At 34.5% G+C, this 14,608-nt stretch overlaps 1 protein-coding gene across 1 annotated transcript; it reads left to right on the top strand.

The window, feature by feature from the left end:
- Nucleotides 1-2,648: 2,648 nt before the first annotated feature.
- LOC115886913 (putative inorganic phosphate cotransporter) lies at nt 2,649-10,076 on the top strand. The gene is made up of 8 exons (XM_030906239.1): nt 2,649-2,813; nt 3,378-3,517; nt 3,580-3,895; nt 3,954-4,174; nt 4,232-4,381; nt 9,370-9,502; nt 9,556-9,800; nt 9,860-10,076. Exons 1-8 carry the CDS (start codon nt 2,708-2,710, stop codon nt 9,998-10,000), a joined length of 1,452 nt encoding a protein of 483 aa, XP_030762099.1. The 5' UTR covers nt 2,649-2,707; the 3' UTR covers nt 10,001-10,076.
- Nucleotides 10,077-14,608: the final 4,532 nt, after the last annotated feature.

Genomic DNA, 14,608 nt, shown 5'->3' on the forward strand with positions numbered 1-14,608 from the left:
ATAAATCTTGCGTTGCCGAACATATTGTTGATAATGAACATTGTATAGATCTTAATAATTTAAAATTAATTAAACAAGTCTCAAATTACAGGCAATTAGATGCATATGAAAGCATCAGAATTAATAAATGTAAAGATAGTATGAACAGAGTCAACGGTCCAATTCCTTCAAGTTCTTTGTTCCTACTACTCTAGTGGCGGAAATCTAACTGTTACGCTCAGTTGGCTCTGACTCGGTTGGCTAGATTTTGCCACGCCCACTCGGTGCCCACGGAGCGAGTATATAAACGCTCAACTTGTAGATTGTACTTTAGTTTATAATCATCTGCTGATGATGCTAACATGGTTAGCGAAACGCGCGTCCAGTGTAAAAGTAAAAGTGTTTTGGTGTATTGTGGTGATTTAGTGTTTTTATTTTGCTGTGTAACACCAAAGGTTCCAACTCTCAACTGTAAACTTAATTGAGTCAGACCGGCGTGTCTATGTTTCCTTAGACCGGGTTTAAGCACATGTATGATTCCAAGAACAAATATCAGTAGATGACTAGAACTGTTTATATTCACTCCTGTTCATTTTACCATATATAAAGAAACGTGCATTTACAGTTATAGGTCCTCAAAACAACCTAATGAGTAATCAATCTTTATATCATGTAAAATTAATCTTTGTAATATGCTTTTTTGTGCTGATGTTAAGTGTAATATATTACGTCATTTATATTAAGCTATAAGCCCAAATTAAACCAAAGATAAATTTTACAGTTGTAACAAAGCGTAGGAGTGACTAGCCTAAACCGTACCACCTTGCACAAAAGTTAACTGACTGGGTCATTGTGATTATTATGAGTATTAGGTTTGATCTCTTTCAAATTGAAGACTTCACTCCGTTATTGTTTCTTATAATGAATGTATTATACGATATCTTCTTCTTCTTCTAGTGCCAAACCATTAACGGATGTTTGCGATAACATTTTCCATCGCTTCTATATTATTCCTGGCGGTGTTTATTAACGACTGTACACATCTTGTTGGCCTATCCACTGCCTAACATTCCTCAGCCAAGACATTTCATCCTTCCGATACCCCTCCGGCCTTCGATTAACAGATGCAAGAATTGATATTTGGGGTTTCGCATTATGTACCCCAGGTATGCGGTTTTTTTCTTCTTAATCAATTCAAACAATTCGCGCTGTTTGTTGACACGTTTCAGAACTTCCTCATTTGTTAACCTAAGCCATCCAAGGTATCTTCAGAATGCTGCGATATAGCCACATCTCGAAAGCCTCTAGTTTATTAATGGCAGCTGCTTTCATTATGTCTAACTTTCCATACCATAAAGGAGCACCGACCATACGTGTAATATCTTAATCTAAGGTTTAGGTCAAAATCAGAACAGACAAGTACTTTTCGGAACCTCAAGAATGCCTGCCGAGCTTGTTCGATGCGACATTTAATTTCCTTATCTGATGTCCAATCTTCGGAGAGCCAGATACCCATTACTTAAATTTATCTACCCTTTCTATGTGCCTTGTATTAAATGTTATGATGGAGTTTTTAACCACATGTGGATTTCTGGATATTATCATAAATTTAGTTTTCTTGATGTTCATGTTTAAACCTATTGCTTTACTCTGTTCTCCTACCTTGTTGACCAGTTGTTGTAGATCGTGTATATTATCTGCAATCAAGGCCGTATCGTCGGCGTAGCGGATTTATCCACACAAAGTTAACTTTGACCCCCATTTCCACGTCTTCTCGAGCCTCTTGGAAATAGCCTCTGAGTACAAATTGAATAGGAGTGGAGAGAGCACGCAACCCTATCGCACCCCCCTTCTAACTTGTGTGGGATTGGACATGGTATTGGCCAATTTTATTTGTGCTGTTTGCTTCCAGTACAAGTTTTCGATGAATTGTATGTCTTTTGGGTCTATATCAAGCCTTTTAAGTAGCTGCATTAATCTGTGGTGTTGCACGCGAGCGAATGCCTTTTCATAGTCTATGAAACACAGGCACACATCCTTTCTCTGATCGTAGCAGTTCTGGACAAGCACCTGTGTTGCAACTATCGCTTCCCTTGTACCTAACCCTTGCCTGAACCCTATTTGTGAATCGCTTATGTCCCTTTCACATTTTTTGTAAATTCTCTGGTGTATGATTTTCAGAAATATTTTAGGGTATGGCTCATCAGGCTGATAAGTCTATGATCTTTACATTTTCTGGTATTTGTCTTCTTCGGCAGGGGGATAAAAGTAGAACGCACTATTTGGGGTAGGGATCTGACTCATATATAGTGTTAAATACTTTTGTAGTGCTGTTATTTAAAGGAGTTTAAGGATTTCTGCAGGAATATCATCTGGGCCAGCCGCTTTGTTATTTTTAAAAATCGGTAATATTAGATTTTATTTATACGATATCGTTAAAGATAAATATGAATTTGTTTATTAACTATAGCGAGTTTCATTTAAAAATAACAAAGAAGAATGAACTATTCACTATTATACCTTCACCGCTAAAAATTACTTTTAAAATGTTTATAGATATAAATTAATATCTAAACTAACAATGTTAATTTATACAGAGACAATGTAAAGAAATGATAAGGAAATAAGAACGCTAAAACATATAAGATCTATTTTATCTACTTAGATTTAAACAGTTTTCAGATTTTTCAAAGAACGGTGCTGTAATTTATTAAAATAAAAAAACTAAATGACGAACGATACTAGAGAGAAATATAATTATGCCGCTATTACCAAAGAATATATAGAGAAATATGAACAGAAAGAAGAATTTCAAGAAGATTTTAGTAATGCAGGTGAGATATATTTTTATTTGACATCTGTCTGAAAATAGTCTGGGTTTGCAAAATAAAAAGTTATTAAAAAAAAATTAAGAACTTTTTGTCGGTTGGGAAAATTTGTTTTACTAGGAAAAAGCCACTGAAAAACTGGTTCCTGTGTGGATTCAACTAGTGATGAGCAAATGCCAAGACGAAGACCTAAGACAAGTCCCTTCATCACTAGATTCAACGCAATAGTGTTGTAGTTGTTAAACATAAAACATCTTTATTATTTTGTAGATTTCTCTTCCTGGTTCGAAAAATACGGACTTTTTGAGATATATTATTTTAAATCTGTAAATAGGGGGGGTACATGGGTCAAATTCGACGCTTTTAAAGGGAAATACCCTTTTCTATAGGAGATAGACGAAAACTAATATCGATGTGCGATTTTCACCATCATGTTTTTGATAAAAATTGAGCTCCAGACACCTATATTAGTTTTTGTCTATCTTCTATAGAAAAGGGTGTTTCCCTTTCATTTTTTTTTCCCGTCCAATTTGACCCACCTTGTACATTGTATATTATTTGTATTTTTAGCACCTACGATTGGATATCGTCACATGCAAGTTTTAATGTACTTTTTCCTATGTATCGTGGCATACGGTTTTCGAGTTACAATCTCTGTAGGAATAGTCGCCATGACAGATCCGACAGCTAGCAGTAATCCAGATATCCCAGTATGTATATTTGAAGAAATATATTTTCAAATATATAATATTTTTCGATTTAAATTTTTTAGACTTACCCAGAATGGAAAGATAAAAATTTGATATTATCAGCTTTCTTTTGGGGTTACGTCATTCCCCAAACTTTCGCTGGATGGGCTGCCAATAGGTTCGGTGCTAAATGGTTCCTAGTTGTTACCATGCTGGTACAATCAGTACTCGGTACTCTAATACCGCTAACAGCAGCACAGTTTGGATCTAGAGGTGTTATGATAAGCAGGGCAGTGCAAGGACTGTGTCAAGGTTTTATTTATCCAAGTTTGACGCATCTTTTAAGTCAATGGGCCCCAAGTGAGGAAAGATCCAGGTTGGGAACAGTAGTTTTTGCAGGTTAAAAAAATAATTAATTAATAAAGAACATATTTTAAACTTAAGATTTTTTAATTAGCTGGACCATGTGGAACAGTGATTGCTATTCTGGTGACTGGTCTTATTTCGGCAAGCTGGTACGGCTGGCCCCTAGCTTTTTACCTCTATGGTGGATTGGGCTTGTTGTGGTGTATCGGTATGGTGCTTTTAGGATACGATAAACCATCGTATCATCCCAAAATTAGTCATAGTGAAAAAATGTATATTGAACAAAGTTTGGGACACACTGAAGAAAAAGCAGTAATTATCAGGTTAGATTTCCAGGTAATACAACATAATTTACTTTAAATATTCTAGACTCATTCGACTCCATGGAGATCCATATTTACTTCAGTGCCAGTGTATGCATTAGTTGCCACCCAAATTGGCTTTAATTACTGCTTTTGGACCATGTTAACACAAATCCCAACTTACATGAATTTCGTCATGAATTTCAACATTAAACAGGTAAAAACCGTAATAATAAAAAAGTGCGTGTGCACTATGAGCGAATATTTGAAGTGAAACTTCTTCTTACTTCCCCCTGTCTATCCGTTTGCCCATCTCTCCGTCTGAGAACTCCATTTAGGTACCTCTATCCACGTGTCCAGTTTGGTTCCCATCGACGCATAATAAAGAAAAATCCTGATGATTTCATCCATTTAGAGGCATCGCCATCGGTTCGAAAGGCATCGAAGGCGTCATCCTGTAGCCCGTCCCCAATTATGCCTAGATCCGTTAGTCCCACCCTGATGAATATGTAAACGAAACGTCGCATCCAACTTCGCAGGATGGGACCGTATGCACCGTCGCTCACATAGCCTACCCACCAAATTTGGTAGCGATCGGACATCAATTTTTGACGTTTGTTACGTCAAAACTAACTATCACTGTGACACGTGTCGTACATGGTCAAGTTGGCTTTGGTCCAATCTATCGACATACCAAATTCCATTTAAATCGGACGATTCTTTGATTTGATTCGTTGATAATTTCGATTCGAAGCGCACGAAATCTTGTCAAAATATCATGAAAAATAGGGCTTCATCTACATTCCGTATTTCTGCCCCCTAGCTCACATAGGGCCCGAGTTACGACCCTCCGTCTTAGCCTCCGATCGTTACTACCTTTCCTAACGCCTCTCGTATGTCACGGCCTTGAATTATTACTCCCATCGCTCGTAAAGAAGTTTCGCTTGAAAAAGTTAAACCCAGTACATCAACGGGTTTATAACAGACATAACTGCTCAAATTATTGTATTTTTTTTTTATTCTGACGACTGGAGCAGATAATCCTTCTGAAACGTTAAGCATTTTTGTCGGTTAGGCAAATTTGTTTTACAGTAAAATACCAGTGACAAGCTGTTTTCCTTTGCGTTCAATGCATTGATGTTTACAAAAAAATATCTTTTTTATTTTGTCGATTTTCTTCTTCTGGTAAAAACCCTAGAATTCTTTTCAATATATTTTTGAAGCGAAATTTCTTTACGCGCAATGGGAGCAAGAAAAGACCGCGACACACGACCTCACGTAAGAAAAAGTGGTAACGATCTTGGGGCGTCGTAACTCGAGCCCTATGTGAGCTAGTGGACTAAAGACTGGGAAAAGTTCCATCTTTTCATAATATTTTGACGAAGTTTCGTGCACTACCAAACCCCATCATCTTCGATAGATTACACCAAAGGCCAACTTGTCCGTGTACGATACGTGTCACTGTGACAGTTTTGACATAAGGAACGTCAAAAATTGCTGTCGTCCGATCGCGACCAAATTTAGTGGGTAGGCAATGTGAGCGACGGTGCACACGGTCCCACAAACAAGTTGGATACGACGTTTCATTTACATCATCATCAGGCCGGAACTAAGGATTTGATATTGAAGAAAAATGTGGGTCGGTTTTGGTATAATTGGGCACGGACTATTGGATGACGCCCTGGGCGTCTCGAACCTTTAAATAAACGAAATCATCAGCATTTTCTTAATTATGGGTCGATTGGAACCGAATTCGGCACGTGGATAGAGGTACCCGAATAGAGTCCTCAGGTGGACAGATGGACACATAGACAGATGGAAGTAAGAAGAAGTTTAACTTCAAATATGCGCACATAGTGCACACAGAATTTTTTTTTCAGTTGAATTAACTCTGCCTTTACTTAATGGAAAATAAGAATTTAAATAAAACAACTCTCCACTATATGGAAACAATTTAAATTAACGTATTATCGCTATTTTTGCTAAAAAGAACAAATCGGATGTATATATAGATTAAAATGTCCAGACGGTCCAAAGAACTATACAGGGTGGTCCGAACTGTATTCCGGAAACTTTGGCAGCATATTCTGCAGATAAAAATAAGCAAAAATGTTCATATAAATGTATGTCCTAAAATGCTTGGTTTCGGAGATACAGGGTGTAGAAGTTTCATTTTTATTTCAATTATTTCCAAATAATTCCTGAAGTAACGTAAATATTTGGATAAAAATTGGTGTCTGGGAGTTTTTTGACACGAGAAATTTGATTTTGATGTTATTATGACTCCTATTTTTAGAGAGCACCACCTACATGTGTTTTAACTGTTTTGGAGAGTAATAACTTTTCGTCCGTACCTGTATAAAACTACTGAGTGAAAAAATATACACAAATTTTTACGTCAAAAATGTCTCTCGGTAAAAGTCGCTATGAACAACCATTCTCAAGATATTTAGAATGGAAATAGTCAATACATGTCATTATTGACAAAAAATAAGCTTGTTGAATATACAGATATTTGACTGAAATGATAAATTTGGGAACTTTTAATTTTTTTTAAATTAATCTTAAATTTTTCTGATCATATTTTTTTAATCAGTTGTTTCACCGTTATCACGGACGAAAAGTTATTACTCTTCAAAACAGTTAAAAATATGTAGGTGGCGCCCTCTGCAAGTAGGAGTCATATTGACATGAAAATCAAATTTGTCATGTCAAAAAACTCCCAGACACCAATTTTCATCCAAATATTTACGTTACTTCAGAAATTATTTGGAAAAAATCGAAATAAAGATGAAACTTCTACACCCTGTATCTCCGGAACCAAGTATTTTAGGACATACATTTATACGAACTTCTTTACATATTTTTATCTGCAGATTATGTTGTTGAAGTTTCCGGAATACAGTTCGGACCACCCTGTATAGGACAAAGAGGTAGAAGTTTTTCAAAAAGAATAAATGAGCATATTTTAAATTTTACACCTAAAAACAGACTCCGCTAACAATTATTTAATTTAAAATTACCAGAATTTTTTTACGCAGATTTCCATATATTGCAACTACCGTATGATCGAAAAAAAAACGGCGTCCAGTTCGCTGGGAAATGCCGATCGATGACATTTCCCATATAAATTTACATACCGGGTATGCGTCTCGAAAGTGGCTCACCGCTATAACTTTTTTATTTTTTCAGATACAAAAACGAGATTTGGGATGTTAGTATATGACATAAATTAGGATTAATCATAGATAAATGAAACAAGTTTAGATTGGAAAGTGCCCATAAGGACAATGTAAACACTATTTGGCGCTATTCTTGCAACGGTCGCGACCCAAAACTTTTGAAAATTTCGGAGCGGTTCGGCTTTTTCCGGAATTATATCGCCAAATATTGTTTATTCAAATTTATTATTATTTTCGTTTAATTTTATAAATAAAATACAGTGTGTTGCATACAAGAAACTTTATTTTATGTAAGGACGCATGTATGAAATAACTATGAAACATTGGAAACCGACGTTATGCCACGATCCACGATGATTTTTGCAGTTCAGAGTTCACAGCACAGCTTTTTAAGTTTTTAATGCCAATTTTTCACAATTATCACCGGTTGGAGTAAATGAAACTTGAATTAAACTCACAAGATAGCAATAATTACTTTGAAAATGGACGCTATTCGGAATTTCTTTAATGAGAGCGGTTTAGATTTTGAAAGATTATTATGATTTTTGCAGATTCTGACTTTGACAAGAGAAAATCATGGTAGAAAATTATTTCTGTTTTTGTTTGCCGTTGTTCTTAGCGACCGCTAAAGAAGTTTCTGAGGGCTTATGATCAAGAAAAATCACAGATCTTCCTGGGTCTGAGTAAGAACAATCTTCGGATTGTCACGGGGTTTTTAACAGGACACTGTCTCCTCAATGAACACCTCAGTAGATTGAAACTAAGAAGAAACGGCAAATGCAGATTCTGTGGGGAAGATGGTGAAACACCAGTACACCTCATCACTGAGTGCGCCGAGACGACAACCATTCGTGCCATGAATTTTGGTACGACTGATATTGGAGATGGAGAACTACCCTCTATAAAACCGTCCCAGATACTGGCTTTTGTCAAAGCCCTGGGACTGTATGATGAGTTATGATTCAAGAAAGGGGGACACAATGGATCTGTAAGGTCGAAGTGATTAACCCCCCTCCCACTCATTCTAAATTCATTCTAAAAAAAATTCTAGCGACCGCTATAGCAGCGCCAGATCTCGTATAACGGTCGCGACCCAAAATAATTTCGCGACCTAAAATTTTTACGGGCTTTCCAATCTAAACTTGTTGCATTTATCTATGGGATTAATTGACGTACTCAATTGTTTTTGGTCACTATCTGTTTCACCGGAAATGACTACAACTTTTGATTTTTAAATGGCACCTTCAGTATTTTTTTACCTTATTCGATAGAAAATGACATTCTGAATAGAATGACATATCATATGTCAACTTTTGACATTCTCGCTTAATAAAAAATCGTGTTTTAAAATCCAATCTAGAGTGCCATGCAGGGTGCCATGGCTATGTTAAAAACACTAATTCTTAAACCAGGAGCCTTAGAAAATACCGAGGGTACCATTTAAAAATCAAAAGTTGTAGTCATTTCCGGTGAAACAGGAAGTGACCTAAAACAATTGCATACGTCAATCAATCCTAATTTATGTCATATACTAACATACTAAATCTCGTTTTTTCAACTGAAAAATAAAAAGTTATTGTGAGCCACTTTTGAGACGCACCCGGTATAAAATGACAGCGATCTTCATTTAATAGACATCGCGGACGCCGTTTTTTCTGGATCACACAGTATATTGCTTACTGAAAAAGAGATGTCAAGTTAGACTGCCTAGAATCTAGAATCCTTTGAGATAAATAAACTTTAAAATTCCAATGAAATTCCAACTGCAGATCAGGCGTCAATAATAAAAGCCCTTTGTTGAGTCTATTTTAAAACATCTTTTGAGTTTGGAAAAGTCCATAGTAATAAAATAGTAGGTAGTGGTAGTAGGAATGTGTCATTCTTAAGAAAGCCCCCCCCCCCCTACTGTATTAGCACATTTCAACAATTTGTTAATTTAAATTGTTTCAATATACTGGAATTTATGTAAGTATCAGTTGTTTTGATTTTATGTTTGTTTATTTTCAAATTACCTTTTCTGCAGAACAGTCTACTATCATCTCTACCATATTTGACTTTGTGGCTGTTAAGTTTTGTAATGGGTTTCTTGTCAGATGCCATGATAAATAAAGGTATTTTGTCTAGAACCATCACTAGAAAAATATTTAATTCAATTGGTAAGTGAGACACGATGTATAAACTACACGACCAAAGATCATTTTCATTATAGGTTTATTTATACCAGCAGCGGCACTGATTGTTTTAAGTTACACTCAACCAGATGAATACGTCAGAGGAGTAGTATTGCTGGTAATAGCTGTAGGGTTTAGTTCTGCCTGTTTCTCTGGATGGGCTGTGAATCCCATGGACCTATCACCTAACCATGCAGGGACCTTGATGGGTCTCACGAATGGATTTGCTCAGTGTACGGGAGCGATTGCTCCAATAGTGATTCAGTTCTTGGTAACAGAGGAGGTATGAGACTAAATAAAATTTAAGTTGTTAGGTCTAGAATGTATTAATGCATTTTTTAGAGAAATCCCTTACAATGGCGCACTGTGTTCCTTATAACGGCATTTTTAAATATATCAACAGGTATTATTTTTGACATATTTGGTTCTGGTAAAGTACAGTCTTGGAATGACGAAGAAAGAGAAGATAAAGAGAAATCTTAATATTTTGTAATAATATTTATTAAAATTAATTGTAAGTTAATTTAATAATTTGAAATAATTATATTTTTGTATTTTGTATTTGTATTAAAAAATCTCGTAAATTCTAATTAACTAAAAATTTCCTACAATTAAAATGTAAAAACAAGTAGTATGGAAATGATTTTTTATGTATGACTTTGTTGTCATTTTTATTTTTTCACCCATTAATAGCTAAATTAAAAATTAATAAAACAAATTCTGGTTAGTTACACTAATATCTCGAGAATGGCTGGACCGGTTTTAATGATCTTTGATTTGTTATCTCCACTCCGAATAGCAGTGTAACTATTAAATATCGAAAAAACACAGAAAATTTACATTTACATAATTGACAGCTCACGTCAGGCACGCTTATACCGTATAATAAAAAAAGTGTCTAATATGGCTGGGGAATGACATTCAATGATAATTTTGGCCAGTTCAACCTCTAGCAGTCATTTACTAAAAGTCAATATAAAACTTCTCAAAAATTGACATTCATAAAAAATACACACGACACTAATAAAACAATGTTATGTTCGAGTTTAAAGTATGTTCGAAGTAATGACGTCTAGACCTTGCCAAAATTATCATCGATTGTCATTGGCAAAAAACGGCGTCACAGACGGCCGTGTGACGCCGTTTTTTTTCGATGGTATGCTAACGTTTTTGTAACTGAGGTCCATTGCAAATCAGTAACATACTCGACATTATAGAATAGAAATTCAACGGAAGATAGTGGGAAATTAGCATATTCAAATCTGGAAAGATTAAAATATATAGAAAATAATATACAGGGTGGTCCGAACTCTATTCGGGAAACTTCAACAGCATATTTTGCAGATAAAATTAAGTAAAAAAGTTCGTATAAATGTGTCCTAAAATGCTTAGTTTTTGAGATACAGGGTGTATAAGTTTCATTTTTATTTCGATTTTTTCCCATTAATTTCTGCAGTAGTGTCAAATATTTGGATAAAAATTCGTGTCTAGGAGTTTTTTGGCATGAGAAATTTGACTTTGAGATCAATATAACTCCTACTTATAGAGGGTGCCACCTACATATTTTAACTGGTTTGAAGTTGAAGAGTAATAACTTTTCGTCCATACCTGTATAAAACCACTGAGTGAAAAAATATACATTTCCGTGATATTTTAGAAATGTATCTCTGTAAAAATTGCTACAAACAACCATTCCCACGATTTTAGGAATTGAAATAGTCAATACATTACATGTTATTATTGACAAAAACTAAACATGTTGGGTAGATAGTTATTTGACTGAAATGATAAATTGGGGAACTTTTTACTTTTTTTAATGATTTTAAGGTTTTAAGGTCTAATAACTAATAACTTTCTTGTATACCGAACAGCTCTAATATGGCAAGCTGTACCTTACTACTCCCAAGGCCTTAAACGCCATATACGGGAGCTATTATTATATTATGAAGGTCTAATAACTATTTAGTCAGCATCTTTAATTTATATCAACGATGAACAAAGTCAAAAATCAAGAGAAATGTATATTTTTTTACACAGTAGTTCTTTTAAGGTACGGACGATACATTACTACACTTCAAACGAGTTAAAAAATATGTAGGGGAAGTCCGGGCAAAGTGAATAGCTTAAGATTGTTTTTTTGGCGTAGGTATATGTTAAATTCTTAAACTCATCTCGAGTTAATCCAAAAAACACGGAATCCATGTCTTTGAGATAGGTCCTTAACTCTATTTCCTGATCTTCGCTGAAAACTGGGCGGAATCTGCCGAGTTTTGGAGTAACGTTACCACTTTTGACGTGTCTGTACAAAGTCGCATAAGCCATACCATATTTCTTAGCTGTGCCCTTCACCGATTCTCCGGCTTTGCATAAATTTATAGCCGTCCGCATAACATCTTTATCCCAAGAGCCTTGATTAGTTTTTTTTTTATATTTATGTACCATCTGCAACAAAATATGAGCTTTGTAATACCGAATCTAAATAATCGTAAAAACCGGGCAAAGTGGATACCATATCCGCTTTGCCCTATTCACTTTTTAAGGTTAAGTCAATTCATAAGAAAACTATTGATTTCAATTCTCCGTTCGACATATTATAATAAAGCTCTTTGACACGTAATAGAACTGTAATACGCCCAATAGTAATAAACAAATAATATAGAAAATATCATCAAAATACTTACCTCGAAATATTAGAAATTATTTTTCGAAAACACAGTTTGCCGTTCTGCGGACGCCGCATGGCCTGCTCTCCCACTTAGGTGTTTGCCGCGTATTGAGCAAAGACAGACGAGCGTTGCTATGTCACGTGATTGATGCCAAACGAATAGTTTGAGAATAGTGGGGGATATTCGCTTTGCCCGGGGTGTTCACTTTGCCCGGGCTTCCCCTAAGTGGCGCCCTAGAAGTCATATTGACATCACAATCAAATCTCTCATGTCAAAAAACTCATAGTCACGAATTTTCATCCAAATATTGACGTTACTTCAGAAATTATGTAGAAAAAATCGAAATAAAAATGACACCTACACCCGGTATCTCTGAAACTAAGCATTTTAGGAAATACATTTATACGAACTTTTTTACTTACTATGTTTGTAATTTATTTAAAGTAAACTACTTATTACTATGATACCTTTTAAACTGAATTTGTATTTATAATATTTAATATTGTGTATCTGTATAAAAAATCTCGTATAATATTACCCTTGCTAATGATGGGATCTTCAGACTTTAGTTGAATAAATATACTTATTTGATTCTCTATTGCGTGCATAGGTTTTAGCATAATAATAGTCATCTAATTAAATGTTCCTAATACATATAGTATAACCTGTTGAGTCTGAGTCACTAACGGCAACTTCAATGAGATGATTCTAATAATATGCAAATAAGTTACACTAAGCGTTTTTTTGTAGCATGAATTAGAAAGGAGGGACAAACTAATTTTAACTGAAATTGTGTAACATATTTATAATATATTTCACCCAGAGTCATAAATAATCATGGGACTTTATGAAATTTAACTTAATTTTTCGACAAATACAAAGACTATTTGCCCATGGGTGCTGAAACAAAACCTGCCTATTTTTTCAGAAGGGACAAATTTCTAATAATGCAATAATGAATCGTTTATACAGGGTGGCGCCTCTCATACGCCGCGGAGGTTCCAAGGAGAACGACAGTTTGTATTGAAATGCAATTTTGTGAGCCTATGTAGGTTAATTCAGAGCACTTTTTAAAAATATAGAGCGTTCTACAGGGTGTTCTCAAAAAAAGTTACATATCAAAGTTGTGTTTTTTGTAATGGAACACCCTATATATTAATTGATTTCCGGATTCTGGGAGAAAAATAAAAGTGAGTTTTATAAGAGAAGTATATGACTAAAATGTAAGGTTTTTGACATATTTAACATTTTCTAGAAATAAAGAACAATTTTAAAATTATAATAAAAGCGACCAAAATTGGAATTTATCCGGTATAGCCTAATATGTAATTAAATTAACTATTGTACTTTAAATCAAATTAAAACTTGATCCAAAAAGTTATACAGGGTGAGACAAAATTAATATTGAACATTGGTCACCTTTAAAAGCATGTTACTCTCTTCAATTCAATGAGGAGTTCATGTCTCTTCAAAATACTATTAAGGTTGCCTACCCCTTAAACAAAGATTTTCCTAGATATTTTCATTTACATGATTTGATCTGAGTAGATCTTTATTATTTGATAAAATCTAGGTGGCTGTGATATGTTTGACGTTACTTCAACATAGCTGTCTAATTAGTCCAACTTTAACGACTAGTTATCATTTTCTGTCAGTTAAAACAAAAAAATTTCCCAGAAATTTGTCAAAAATGCAAACTTATCCTACATCAGAAAGAATTGATATGATTCTATTACTTAATGAATGCAGTGTGCATTCACCAATTAATAGAATACTTAAATGCTCCTTATTTTATCTAGTCTGATTTTTTTATGGGGATATGTTAAAGACAGTGTTTACGAAACTCGACCAACTATTGTAGCTGCTTTTCTAGGTAAAACCCCAAATATGCCTTTTAAAATAAAAAGATCCTTTTGAATTTTGAAAGACAATCATTTTATGCAGTTAACAGGAAAGGAAGCATTTTGAGCATTTAATTTCATCTAGCTAATTTTTGGTTGTGATAATTATAGGTTTATATCTAGTTTTAATTTTGTAATAATTAAAATATGTTTTAAACGTGTATCTTTTTATTACCGTTGAGTATTTTACTCTTCATTCTTTAATTTTTGTTAAATTAACAAAAAGTATATCACAGCCACCTCTAGATTTTTTCAAATAATAAAGATTTACTGACGCAAAATCATAAAAATTAAAATATCTGGGAAAATCTTTGTCTGAGGGGTAGGCAACCTTAATAATATTTTGAAGATATATAAATTCCCCATTGAACACCGGAAAAATATACTGGGTGTTCCATTTTAAATAAAGGAGTAACTTGCTTTTAAAAGTGACTAATGTTCCATATTAATTTTGTCTCACCCTGTATAACTTTTCGGGTCAAATTTCAATTTGGTTTATACAGAGTCAACTAAAATTTAGGTAG

Source organism: Sitophilus oryzae, unplaced genomic scaffold (assembly GCF_002938485.1).
Source record: "Sitophilus oryzae breed Bouriz unplaced genomic scaffold, Soryzae_2.0 scaffold_535_pilon_pilon, whole genome shotgun sequence".
Lineage (NCBI taxonomy): Eukaryota > Metazoa > Arthropoda > Insecta > Coleoptera > Curculionidae > Sitophilus > Sitophilus oryzae.